Below are 13,627 nucleotides of genomic sequence, written 5' to 3'. Positions count from 1 at the left end.
GCCCAAATCCATTGACTGAGGCTCCAGTGCATACAAAAAAACCCAAAGACGACCCTAAATCTGCTCCCCTGGACGAGAACTAGTGAGGTACATGAACTGGCCTACCCTAAAATATAAATTCCAACAATTCAGCGCAAAATTTTTAGAAAGGTGCCTCACCCCAGAAAGCGCAATAATTAAAAAAATTAATGTGTTGGTTTGAAGTTAGTTTCAAAGTTAGAATTAGATAGATAGGATTTTCTTTAACCCATTCATGCCCATGTTGTTTGTGGACAACAACGTTTTTAAACAGCTATAACTTTTGATTGAGGCAAGATTTCCTCACAAAAACAAGTAAGGTTCATAAATGTGACTATTGCCTTTCATTTGAGTATTAACAGTTAAAAGGATTGGCTCTAGAACTGAAGTTATTGCAATTAGTATGATTGGGTTCCGATGAAGCAGTGCTGCCAGAGACAGTTTACGTTAACGATCGAAAATGAATTTTTCATATATCTTCGTTATGTTACAATATTATTGAAAACTGATAAAACCTATAAATTTAGACTGTCTTTGGCTACGTTTTTCACGAAATTGAACTGTGGTAAATATTTTAGGAGAATTGTAATGAGCATTGGAAGGTAAAAATTGAGCAGCTTCTAGCACTGCGAGGAAAGCACCTATCTTTATAAAAAAAAGGCTTTTCGTGTTTCTTGACCCCACCGTTTTCAAGGAAAAATAGTTTTGAAACGCTACATGCACTAGAAAAAAGTTGGGCATGAAAGGGTTAATAAATGAATTATCATCATACTTAAAAGGCAAAATAAGAAACATATCACTAAAAATTAACCAAATAGCAAATAAATTGCTGATCACTTACTATGTACAACATGTAATTAGACATAAAACGCCATATGAAATAAACAAAAATTTATGAAAAAAGGACAAAATAATCAGTTTGCGTTTTGACACCGTATCAGATGCAACATGATTGCAATTGCCCGTTACACGCAGATCGCTTGTTGGTCAGCCAGAGCCGTCATTATGGGGCATCTAAGCGACACAGTCAAATACGTGAAGTTATAAATTATAAATAATATAAGTTATAAATCATTCGGCGCACGCATGCCAAACGAGCAACATCATGCCTCTCGCAATAAGCGGTTAAACATCGATAACCGTCTATGGAGTTGCTCCCGTTTCTTTGCTGTGTGCAAAGTTTATCGTGCGCTTTTCATGCTGCTGTGCAGGGATGCCAGGTTATATTTTTTAAAATCTGTACGCAGCCTATGTAAAAATCTGTGTTAAGGAAAATGTACAAATTTGTCTGAAAACAAGAAGTGGAAACTTGAATTTTTTTGTATGTATGTATGTGGTAGGAAGCCACCATCAGTTCAAGGCATTACCAGTGGATGCGGGTATACTTACAGTAGACTGAATTCAAGTATCAGGTTACTTTCATATTATTGCTCTTATCGAAGGGCCAAAATAGGGTTGGGAGGACCCGAAAACTTTTCTTTTTTAGGCAAAAATCGAGCGCGACGTCAAAAATATAGATATCTTTGCTAGTCTGTGCTTTGTAACAGAAAACTGTGCATTAAAACAGAAAACTGTGGAAATCTTGCAGTTCTTAAAATCTTTGCAGAACATTTAAAATCTGTGAAACACAGATTAATCTGTGTATCTGGCACCTCTGCTACTGCGAGGTTCGAGACGTGCACACACGATGATTCGCAATGTCGGTGGGTAAGGTGGATTTGGATTGAGTTCAACACGCTTCAGGGTGCGACGTGTGGTTGCTGCTTGTGAGTTTGCGCAAGGAAAAATCAAGTTATTTTTATGCTTGTGTGTGCATTTGGTTGGCATCTAAGGCATCTGATAAACTGCTTCTGTAGGTATTTCTAAAGCATGGTCCGATTCCTAAAAGCGGGGGTTAATTGGATACTTTGGTGGGTGAGGAGATTGAGATATGTTAGAGCCGTCACTAATTAGTTTTTATTTTTATCACATGTTTACAAGCATTACTATTTTATATCAATCAAATTTCTTGGGGCAAACTCAGCAGCGTAGGGTTGTATATAAGAGTTTCAAATTGGAATTGGAACGGAAACAATCACATTTAGAATACAGTTCAAATTAAGCAACAAATAGAACGGCTGTGTATACCACTTTAAATTTTAAAAACAAAACTGTTCGAAATTATAAAATACAACGCTATACTGGGGAAGTAATTTTTTCAGTTCTAGTCCTGCATTGATCCCATAATATAAATTAAATCCCGTTGCACTAAGTTTGCACGGCAATGACATTTAAATAATTTAATTTTTTAATGATTCTATTAGTTTAGCCATTAACTGAATATTTCGTTTGGCGAGTGTGGGCTTCCTTATCATAGTCCTTAATATAGAGCTAATGGTTTTAAATATATTTTCTGAACAAGCCAGTCTATTTTTGCCTTTCTCATATAGAAAGGTTATGCAATCAGTCTGAAAAACGCCAACCTAATCCCGGCCCGGAGGGCCGAGTGTCATATCCCATTCAACTCAGTTCGTCGAGATCGGAAAAAGTCTGTATGTGTGTGTGTATGTGTATGTGTATGTGTATGTGTATGTGTATGTGTATGTGTATGTGTATGTGTATGTGTATGTGTATGTGTATGTGTATGTGTATGTGCATGTGCATGTGTATGTGTATGTGTATGTGTATGTGTATGTGTATGTGTATGTGTATGTGTATGTGTATGTGTGTGTGTATGTGTATGTGTATGTGTATGTGTATGTGTATGTGTATGTGCATGTGCATGTGCATGTGCATGTGCATGTGCATGTGCATGTGCATGTGCATGTGTATGTGCATGTGCATGTGCATGTGCATGTGTATGTGTATGTGTATGTGTATGTGTATGTGTATGTGTATGTGTATGTGTATGTGTATGTGTATGTGTATGTGTATGTGTATGTGTAAGTGTATGTGTATGTGTATGTGTATGTGTATGTGTATGTGTATGTGTATGTGTATGTGTATGTGTATGTGTATGTGTATGTGTATGTGTATGTGTATGTGTATGTGTATGTGTATGTGTATGTGTATGTGTATGTGTATGTGTATGTGTATGTGTATGTGTATGTGTATGTGTATGTGTATGTGTATGTGTATGTGTATGTGTGTGTGTATGTGTATGTGTATGTGTATGTGTATGTGTATGTGTATGTGTATGTGTATGTGTATGTGTATGTGTATGTGTATGTGTATGTGTATGTGTATGTGTATGTGTATGTGTATGTATATGTGCATGTGCATGTGCATGTGCATGTGCATGTGCATGTGCATGTGCATGTGCATGTGCATGTGCATGTGCATGTGCATGTGCATGTGCATGTGCATGTGCATGTGCATGTGCATGTGCATGTGCATGTGCATGTGCATGTGCATGTGCATGTGCATGTGCATGTGCATGTGCATGTGCATGTGCATGTGCATGTGCATGTGCATGTGCATGTGCATGTGCATGTGTATGTGTATGTGTATGTGTATGTGTATGTGTATGTGTATGTGTATGTGTTTTTTTTTTCTTTTTTTTTTACAATGGAGAAGACCTTTATGTCCTAGCCCAGTACACGTGCTAACGGTAGGGTCCAATCTACCACACTGGGTGCACTGGGGGCGTGTCGGACTCGAATGGTGACCAGCCATTAATACCGACTAAACTCCATTGGGCTCCGCCATCATTCCTCCCAGGAACTACCTCTCGGTATTACTTCTGGGGGGATGGCTGTACTGAATGTACTCATTCACTCTCACTCGCGCGATCATACATCCTGTATGAGGCTTACTTGGGTGCTCTCTCAATCACACTTTGATTCACTCTCAAACACTCCCACATGAGGCTGACTTTTGTGCTCACCTTTTACGTTCCATGCGAGGCTGACTTGTGTGCTCACCTTACTCATTCCTTGCTAGGCTTACTTTTGTGCTCGCCCTACCCATCCATGTGAGGCTGACTTGGGTGCTCACCCTATCACCTGATTCACTCTCAAACGTGCCACTCTATTGTACCTTTGTCACTCCCTCTGGCATCCCATGTGGGACATTTTTCTTAGGCCCCACTTCTGACATACCATGCGAGGCTGACTTTTGTGCTCACCTTTTTCATTCCTTGCTAGGCTGACTTTTGTGCTAGCCTCTACCAACCTGTGAGGCTGACTTTTATGCTCACCCTTAACATGCAATGTGAGACTGACTTGGATGCTCACCCTTTCACTCCTCTGCCACGCCATGAGGCATCGATAGCTTAGTTCCAACATACTACGCTACGACCCTCCCGTCTTGGCATGAGGCAGTCCACTTATACGCCTATACACTCACTCTTCTATCTTGCTTCGGGGTGGCTGGGTTTACCCCTTACGCGGTTGTCATTCGCTGCGCCAACCTACCTCGGCATGAACAGACCATTCACTCTCTTATTTTGCGCTTGGCCTTTTTCGCTCCAGCTAACCAATCACTAGTTAGCCGTGCCCGCCATCTGTTGCTCGGTTCGCCAGATTACCTGTAGCCTACTGGCAATCTGGATGGTAGCAGCCGAGACTGCGTTCCACTTCTCCACCGTTTGACACATCCGCTGAATAAGGGTATCCGGGGTTGTGTCCCAGCCACAGACGTCAAGCATTGCTCTTCTTTCGACGTCGAACCGATGACATACGAACAGTATGTGTTCGGCAGTTTCATCTACACCTGGGCAGTCCGGGCAGACTGGGACCTCTGCGTGCCCGAACCTGTGGAGGTACTGACGGAAACAGCCATGGCCTGACAGGAATTGTGTCAGGTGGAAGTGAACTTCCCCATGGGGTCTTCCCACCCAGCTCGATATGCTAGGTATCAGCCGGTGGGTCCACCTACCTTTCGAGGAGTGATCCCACTCACGCTGCCATCTGGCGACCGAGGTCACCCTGGTGCGCTCGCGGGCTCCCCTATTTCCACGTAGCTCAAAGCACTCCTCATCTTCCCGAATGACCAGCCCGACTGGCATCATGCTCGCTATCACGCAGGATGCATCGTGTGATACCGTGCGGTAGGCAGATATCACTCTGAGGCACATCACGCGGTAGGTGCTCTCCAGTTTCTGTAGGTAACTGGTTACCCTCAGTGCTCTTGACCATGACGGGCCGCCGTACCTGAGGATAGATACGGCAACGCCTGCCAGTAACCTACGTCTACTGGCGCACACCTTTGAGCTGTTGGACATCATTCTCGATAGTGCCGCAACAGCAGTCGACGCTCTCTTGCACGTATAGTCGACATGGCTGCCGAAGGTCAGCTTGTCGTCTATAATGACTCCGAGAGACTTCAGACTTCGCTGTGAAGTGATCGCGACTTCTCCCACATGGATAACTGCATGTTGTGCCGACTTGCGGTTGTTGACGATAACTACCTCCGTCTTATGATGAGCGAGCTCCAGGCCTCTCGCGCTCATCCATTCCTCCACCGTGCTAATCGCGTGTTCTGCGGTTAGTTCTACCTCAGAAATTGACTCCCCGTAGACCTCCAAGGTTACGTCGTCGGCAAAGCCGACGATCTTGACCCCAGGAGGGAACTTCAGTCTCAGAACCCCGTCATACATGAGGTTCCATAGCACCGGGCCTAGGATCGAGCCTGTTGAGGATGATCCTCTCAAGCAGTTTGCCAGTCGTGTCTATCAGACAGATTGGTCTGTACGCCGATGGGTCGCCTGGCGGCTTCCCGGGCTTCGGCAACAGCACCAGTTTCTGCCTTTTCCATCTATCGGGGAAACGGCACTCGTCAAGGCATCTCTGCATAGCTAGCCTGAACATGTTCGGGTTCGCTATGATCGCTGCCTTGAGAGCGTTGTTTGGAACTCCATCCGGCCCTGGAGCTTTGTTCATTGCTAGGGATTTAGCCACTGCGAGTAGTTCTTCATTCGTCACTGGAGCCACCATTTCGACCGTGCCCGCACTGTCTCGTAGTGCAGGTGGCCAGGGGCTTGTGGCTCGAGACGGGAAGAGTACTTCGATAATCGTTGCCAACCGGTCCGGAGACCGTTCTGGGGGTGAGGAGCCCCCTTTGGTCTTGGCCATCACAATCCGGTAGGCGTCACCCCACGGATTCGCGTTGGCACTCTCACACAGGTTGTCGAAACACGCTCTCTTGCTGCTTTTAATAGCCTTGTTAAGGGCTAATTTCGCAGCTCGAAACGCTTCACGGCGGTTCTCTCTTGCATCCTCGGTGCGAGCTCTTTGCATCCTACGTCTAGCTCTGAGACAGGCTGACCGTAGAGCTGCAATCTCGGCACTCCACCAATATACCGGGCATCTACCGTTTCTTGGCAGTGTTTTTCTCGGCATAGTGGCGTCGCACGCGCGTGATAGAACAGCTACCAGCGCATCCCCGCTTAGACTGTCGGTGTTGGCCTCCAGTCCCAGGGCCGCGGTGAAAGCTTCGCTGTAGAAGTGATTGGACTTCCACCCGCGTACCTGACAGGGATCTCCCGCCCTCGGATGCTGCACACCATAGTTGATCTTAAAGCGGATTGCTAAATGATCGCTATGGGTGTAGCCTTCGTCTACCCTCCATTCCATGCCTGGAGCCAGACTCGGGCTGGCAAAGGTCAAATCAATCCACGCCTCCACTCCGTTTCTACGGAATGTACTAGCGGAGCCATCATTAGCTAGCACAGTATCGAGTTTCGCAAACGCTTCCATTAGCGCTTGACCCCTGCTATTTGTACAGCGGCTGCCCCACTCCACTGCCCAAGCGTTGAAGTCTCCCGCTATTACTACCGGTTTCCGGCCCACGAGGTCCGACGAGAGCCTGTCGATCATCTGGTAGAACTGTTCTATTGGCCACCTTGGTGGGGCGTAGCAGCTGCAATAGAACACACCATTGATCTTGGCAATCGCCACACCCTCGGCGGAGGGGTGTATTACCTCTTGAACCGGGAACCTTCCCGTTGTACAGATTGCCACCATTCCAGACCCGTCCGACACCCAATTGCCGTTGCCGGCAGGGATGCTGTACGGGTCTGATAAGAGGGCGACATCTGTCCTCGACTCCGAGACCGACTGCCACAGCAGCTGTTGGGCTGCTGCACAATGGTTAAGATTTAGCTGTGTGACTCTCACGGCTTCTTCATATTTAACTCGCCGAAGGGACACGAAGGTCCGCCCATAGCATGTTTATGAGCTTGCTTCTTAGCGGTGCAGATAAGGCACTTATATGCCTTAGTGCACCCCCGCTCTTTATGCCCCTCCTCGCCGCAGCGACGACATAGCTTGCTCCTATCTATGCCTTTGCATTCGTATGCTTTATGGCCGGATTCTAGGCACCGATAGCACCTGTCCACTGAAGGCGGCTGGGGTATACTAATAGGGCATACCGACCAGCCGATCTTCAGCTTCCCTTTCTCGGTTACCTTTTTGGCATCCGCATTCAGTAGCCTGAGGTAGGCTACTTGGGTGCCAGAGGGTCCGTCCCTCAATCGCACAGAGGCCCGCTCGATTGTGACGCCGCAGTGCTCCTTGACGGCTGCGACGACGTCTTCTGCGGTCGCGAACTCGTCCAAGTGCTTGCACTGGAGAGTTGTTTCCGCACCTAGCGACCTGATTTGGGCGCCCTCACCAAGGACCTCTTGGGCCAAGGCCTTATATACTGCACTTGATTGTGCGCCTCGCTTCAGCACCAGGACCATCTCTCCCGTGTTGGTGCGTCTTACGCTACGCACGTCCTGCCCAAGGGCCGAGAGGCTTTCGGCCGCCTTCATCGATTTAAGGACATCGGCGTATTTGTCCTTGTCGGTTTTTAACCACAAGGCTTCGCCTCTGTCCTTGGCCTTCCTCGCAGGCCGCGGTACCTCCGGTTTCGGTGCCGGCTTTTTCTTGGTGACCAGCGTCCAGGGGTTTGAGCCCCCCTGCCCCGGTCGTGCCGGGTTGCTGGTACCATCGCTCTCCACAGCGAGGTCACTCTCGCCCTCGCTTACCTCACCCAGGCGGCGTTTAACCTTGACGGTTGCACGCCGAGTGGTGTCGGTTTTGGCACCCTCGCCTGGCGACTTCCTAGGGCGCTTCGCATTCGATGCCGTCTTGCGATTGCCCTTTCCTTTTCCCTTCGAGGGGAACTCAGTCGCCGCTCCGATCGACGTGGCTGCTCCATAGAAGGTAAAGGCCACTGTCTGTGAACCTCTATCGACCTTCTCTCTTTCTTCCCTATTGGAGGCCACTGTCTGGGTTTCTCTGTCGGGCCTCTCCCGACATTCCACCCTCTCAACATAGGCCTGCTGTTCCTGTCTTGCGACACGAACAGCTTTCCGGAGCTCCAAGAGGCTCAACTTCAACTCCTTGGCTATGTTCTGCTTTGCGCTAGCGAAGTCGATTATAGAATCGAGTTGCTTCGCTACTTTGCGCATCGCAGCTATTGGCCCCTCCGATGCATTGGTAGGGATATTGCCCACCGCTGCTGGGGGGTCACTGGTGCTTTCGGATGCAGCACTCATCGCTCCACTACTCTCCCCACGGGGGGGAGACCTCGCCAAACCACCTCTTGCGAAGGGGTTTGGCACCTCCGTCTGTTTGTTTTTATTTTTATTTACCTCCATGTATAGTCCCACGAGTAGCGCGAGAAATATATGTCCGCCACGCCAGAGCTCCGCATTAGCGTGGTAAGGGACGCTTACTGTGGGGGTTGCCCAGGTACCCCACAGGCTCCGTTAACGATCGAGCATCTTTTTCACCCCCTCGATCACTCATCCCTCGGCACGGGTCGCTTCACGCCTTGGAATTGGGGTTATGCCCTACCTTGCTTTACGTGGTGATCTCGGCCCGGATCATCACAACCATCCTCCTTTACCAGGGCTTTGGACCTGTAGCTCTGGTTCTCAATAGTTCCATGTACGTATGTTATTACAGACATGCTACTATTGGGATCCGTCATTCGCTAGCGGAGTTGTATGTGTATGTGTATGTGTATGTGTATGTGTATGTGTATGTGTATGTGTATGTGTATGTGTATGTGTATGTGTATGTGTATGTGTATGTGTATGTGCATGTGTATGTGTATGTGTATGTGTATGTGTATGTGTATGTGTATGTGTATGTGTATGTGTATGTGTATGTGTATGTGTATGTGTATGTGTATGTGTATGTGTATGTGTATGTGTATGTGTATGTGTATGTGTATGTGTATGTGTATGTGTATGTGTTTTTTTTTTTTTACAATGGAGAAGACCTTTATGTCCTAGCCCAGTACACGTGCTAACGGTAGGGTCCAATCTACCACACGGGGTGCACTGGGGGCGTGTCGGACTCGAATGGTGAATGTGTATGTGTATGTGTATGTGTATGTGTATGTGTATGTGTATGTGTATGTGTATGTGTATGTGTATGTGTATGTGTATGTGTATGTGTATGTGTATGTGTATGTGTGTGTCTGTGTGTATATGTGTGTGTATGTATGTGCGTATGTGTCAAATAATGTCACTCATTTTTCTCAGAGATGGCTGGACCGATTTGCCCAAACTTAGTCTCAAATGAAAGGTGCAACCTTCCCATCGGCTGCTATTGAATTTTGGATCGATCGGAATTCTGGTTCTGGAATTACGGGTTTAAGAGTGCGGCCACACAGAAATTTCTCATATAAACTATAGGAAAAATAAAAATAGAATTTTTATTTTTGATGCTAAATGTCTTCAAGGTGCATGAAACGTCGAGATTTGACGCAAACTCGAAAAAAAATTTGACGACTATTCACTTTTTTGGATTTTGGCACATTTTTACCTTTCTCATATAGAAAGGTTATGCAATCACTCTGAAAAACGTCAACCTAATCCCGGAGGGCCAAATTTTTTTTGACTCGCATAAGGTTTCTGGATTTTAACAGGGGCGTAGTTGATGGTTTACGGAGAGGGGTTACATCCCCCCCCCTCTACCGTTCACTCCCCTTCCTTAAAAATCTCCTTAAATCACCCCTCAGCCCTCATACCCCTCCCCATCAACCCCATCATCTTTAAACCACCACTATATCACAAAGCATACCAATTTAAGCTGGGGAGTCGTTCGTTCATGGAACTTTCGCACTCCTCACATACCCACCCCCGCATGACAAAATGAGATAGCAAACAGATAACATTGATCTAATACTGATTAGGTTAATGAAGTACGATATTTTTTTGTTTCAAGTGTTTCACCGTCGACACGTAGCTCATCAAGTTCGTGGCTGGCAAGCCATTGTGTATAAATGCAAAGTGTACTAAGAGTGTAATGGACATTTCCACAATTATGTTGAACATAAGCCTCCGTGCTATAGTTTGGAGAAATGAGAAAGGCACAATTGCACCGCTAGGTGGATTAAAACAAGTTTTTCTACGATGGATCAGCCAAATGTTGCCATTTTTATTGGAGAGATATATTTTTATTGATATCACGTAGGTTACAAATAAATTAGGGTATTTTACCACAAAATTTCTGATATAAGCGAAAAAATTAAAAACCAATAGGATAAGCTTGCAAATATTGTGCTGGAGAAAATATTCATAGTCTTGAAGTGCTTGTATATTCCAAAACACTAAATGAGATGATATTTTTTTCAAATTTGATCAAATAACGATTGAGATTGTTATTTATCAAATTTAAACCAATCATCCCAAACGACTTACTTGGATATCCGATGATAATTTACGGTAGAAGATAAAAGGGAAAAATTTAAGTGTATTCTACTTCATTGCGGTTATGCCTGTTACCCACCTATTTTTTAATAATCGGTGTAAATCGGGATTTTCTATGTGAGCTTACTCATCTATGCATAACTCCGGAACCGGTAGTCGGATCAGGTAAAAGATCAATAGCAGTCTATGGGGATATTGTTCCTTTCACGTGAGACTAAGCGTGTGTTACTTGGTACAGTCATCGCCCAGAAGTTGAGTCCAGGTTTTTGCCAAATACACACATACGTACACACATAAACATACATTTTTCGATCTTGTTGAACGGAGTCGAATAGTACATGGCTGTATAAAAAATCAATTTTTGAAGCGATTGCATAAGTTTTCTATGTAAACAAGACAAAAAATAGATTTCTTTTCGGTGACGTAATTCTAATCATAACGTAACGTTATGTTCCAAACGACAAATTAGTTTAATTCAAAACGATGGAGTCTCGTGGTCAGTCAACTGATGGCTAAGTGTCAAAGTCCCTAGCATGCGTGACAGTACCCTCTGTCCTTATGTGACAATAAGCAATGTTGTTGCCAGGACTGATCAATATTTCTAGGAAAGACACCGTTTCCATTTACTTGCTGTCTCTGTTCACTGAAGGTAACCCAAATCCGACATGAGATAAACAACGCCGATCGGAATAAACAGTCGCTTTTTTGGAAATCATTTGAATGTATCGCAGCTTGGTTTTCACAGAAAAGCTCAACTGTTCGCGGATGTGAATCTGCCAATACCATCCGTTTCGGCAAAACTCGCTCAAATATGGTACGTAGGTAGGTAGCTGTTTGCAGAGATTCCAATCATCATCCATCACTGGTTCGTTATTGGATTTCCAGAAGGTGCCAACCGCAGTTGGTGTAATGCCGATACCGATGCAGTCGAATAGTGAGTTCTCTACAACTGACGAATGGTAATGCTTAGATGCGCTATTTTCACCCTGGCTGAAGTAATCTAGGTACCGACGAAAGCATGAGAAGGCTCTTGTTTATAGGGTGAAAAATGACTTCCACACGGAGAAAAAATTGTTCCCAAATTAGAGAATTAAGATGGACTGTGAACAAAAACCATCGTTCAAAATTTTATAATTATTCTCTATTTTCTTCAGTGTTTTGTGAACTTCAGTCACGATTTCCGCTATGTCATTACTAATTCGTTTCTCTGTATAATTGGATCACAGTTTCATGAAAGTTTTTGATAGACTAAAGGTTAACCCGTGGTTTTATTAATAAATTTGAGAACACTGTTTATCTGATTTTGCGTAGTTGTAAATTATTTCACAAAATCAAAACAAACTGAATATTTATCGTGAACTATTTCACAAAACTGGGAATATTATTGATAAATCCATTCATACCTCGTGACCACGTCTCACCAATCGTGTTCATGAAATACTACAATACGTTTACACTTTCATGATGTAGTTAAAAACATACGCTATTTTGTGCATGATTCTAATATTTTCACGTGAACAATGTCATGGAACTCAGAACATTATTCATGGTTTCATGAACCAGATTCCTAGTGTATTAGTCGCAACTAACAACTCACACAGTTCACAAAATCATAAAATGCTAGTCATGGATTCGTGAACTGGTTCGTCTCTTTTAGTTTATATATTTAATATAAACCAGTGTATCTCCAAATTAAAAACAAGAATCACAACAAGAACTGAACATGTCCGTCCAGGGAGTAACCATAGTATCCCAACCAATAATTATAATTTTGGCGTGAATTAGCTTTTTGGGGAACACAATTAGTTTCATGGAGGTTTATTATTCATGATTTCAGGAACTTGGCCACAATTTTCATACACGGTCCAGTTCACGAAATCCTTACCTTTTTTCATGAATTAATGAACAGCTTTTTTCCGTGCAGTAACGATAGGCGACTTTTTGTGATATATATACACAAACACACATACATATATACATCCACATGCCTGAGAGAACGACCAATTTACTGTCATTCAATTTGCACGAACCGACGCCACCTAGTTTACGCTTGTTGCAAAATAGACACTCACCGAAACTGCCACCGAGTAGACGAAAGTCCCACTCCTGCGGAATGATTGCCCAAGCCAGGGACGGTAGCAGCACGTTGCCGATGCTATAGAATATTCCAACCACTATCATCACCCGGGATCGATGCTGGAGACTGTGAAACTCCGACAGGTAGGCCATCAGCACCGCGAACGGGCCGCAGATGCTATCAACGAGAGAAGGGATGGAATTTAAATCAGATTGGGTAGATAGAAAAATGCTATGCAAAAAAACGGTGGCAGGTGAGAATAGAAAAATTCGCTTTATGATGGTCTCGCCGAGACTAGGTTGACGGCTAAATAAATGGAAATTCTATACGTGGTTGAGTTCTTGGTTGTCATCTGTCGGCACCGAATGGCTCGTAGTGTGATGCGGAATATGTTATTTTTTGCAGCACTACGTTACCTTGTAGAGCCGTCGGAGAGTGATAATTTAATATTTGTGAGTACCCGTGGGAAAGCTTCGAACTCATTTTGTGACCTGCATCGTCGTTTGAAGTAAAAACCACCAATCTCCAAAGTACGGTGTTTTTTTTGCTCCGTTTCCATATTTGCCTATAGTTGATGGCACGAGTGAAGAGACGATACGCTGCAGTCATCGGCAAAAATATCAATTTCAATTAAAAACTTTATGCCAAAATTGGAGATTGGTGTTGAAATGTTTCGTGTACTCAAGGCAAAGCCTTTTAAATGCTCTTCGCAACAATACTTTGAAGGGTTGAAACTCGTATAAATTTACGTCTCCTGACCATCACATGCATGAGCATAAAAAATGACACAATTTTACGTTTGATTTTAATTTTACATGTCGTTGAATTTTGCGAGACACGTAATTTTACTCCAATTATGGCGTTTGTTTAAAATGTTGAAGGATGTAATTTTATAGTACTGC

At 44.4% G+C, this 13,627-nt stretch overlaps 1 protein-coding gene across 2 annotated transcripts in view; it reads right to left on the bottom strand.

Moving 5' to 3' along the window:
• Window positions 1-13,627, bottom strand: part of LOC131677341 (synaptic vesicle glycoprotein 2B-like) — a 55,301-nt gene that overhangs the window by 22,027 nt on the left and 19,647 nt on the right. For both annotated transcript variants that reach the window (XM_058957087.1, XM_058957088.1), the window contains exon 4: window positions 12,721-12,902. In XM_058957087.1, the coding sequence (XP_058813070.1) occupies window positions 12,721-12,902 (182 nt within the window). The remainder of the gene's footprint in view (window positions 1-12,720; window positions 12,903-13,627) is intronic.

The sequence above is a fragment of the Topomyia yanbarensis genome, chromosome 1 (genome assembly GCF_030247195.1).
Source record: "Topomyia yanbarensis strain Yona2022 chromosome 1, ASM3024719v1, whole genome shotgun sequence".
Lineage (NCBI taxonomy): Eukaryota > Metazoa > Arthropoda > Insecta > Diptera > Culicidae > Topomyia > Topomyia yanbarensis.
Note: the sequence above shows the minus strand (reverse complement) of the source record. Positions and strands in the feature narration are given on the sequence as shown.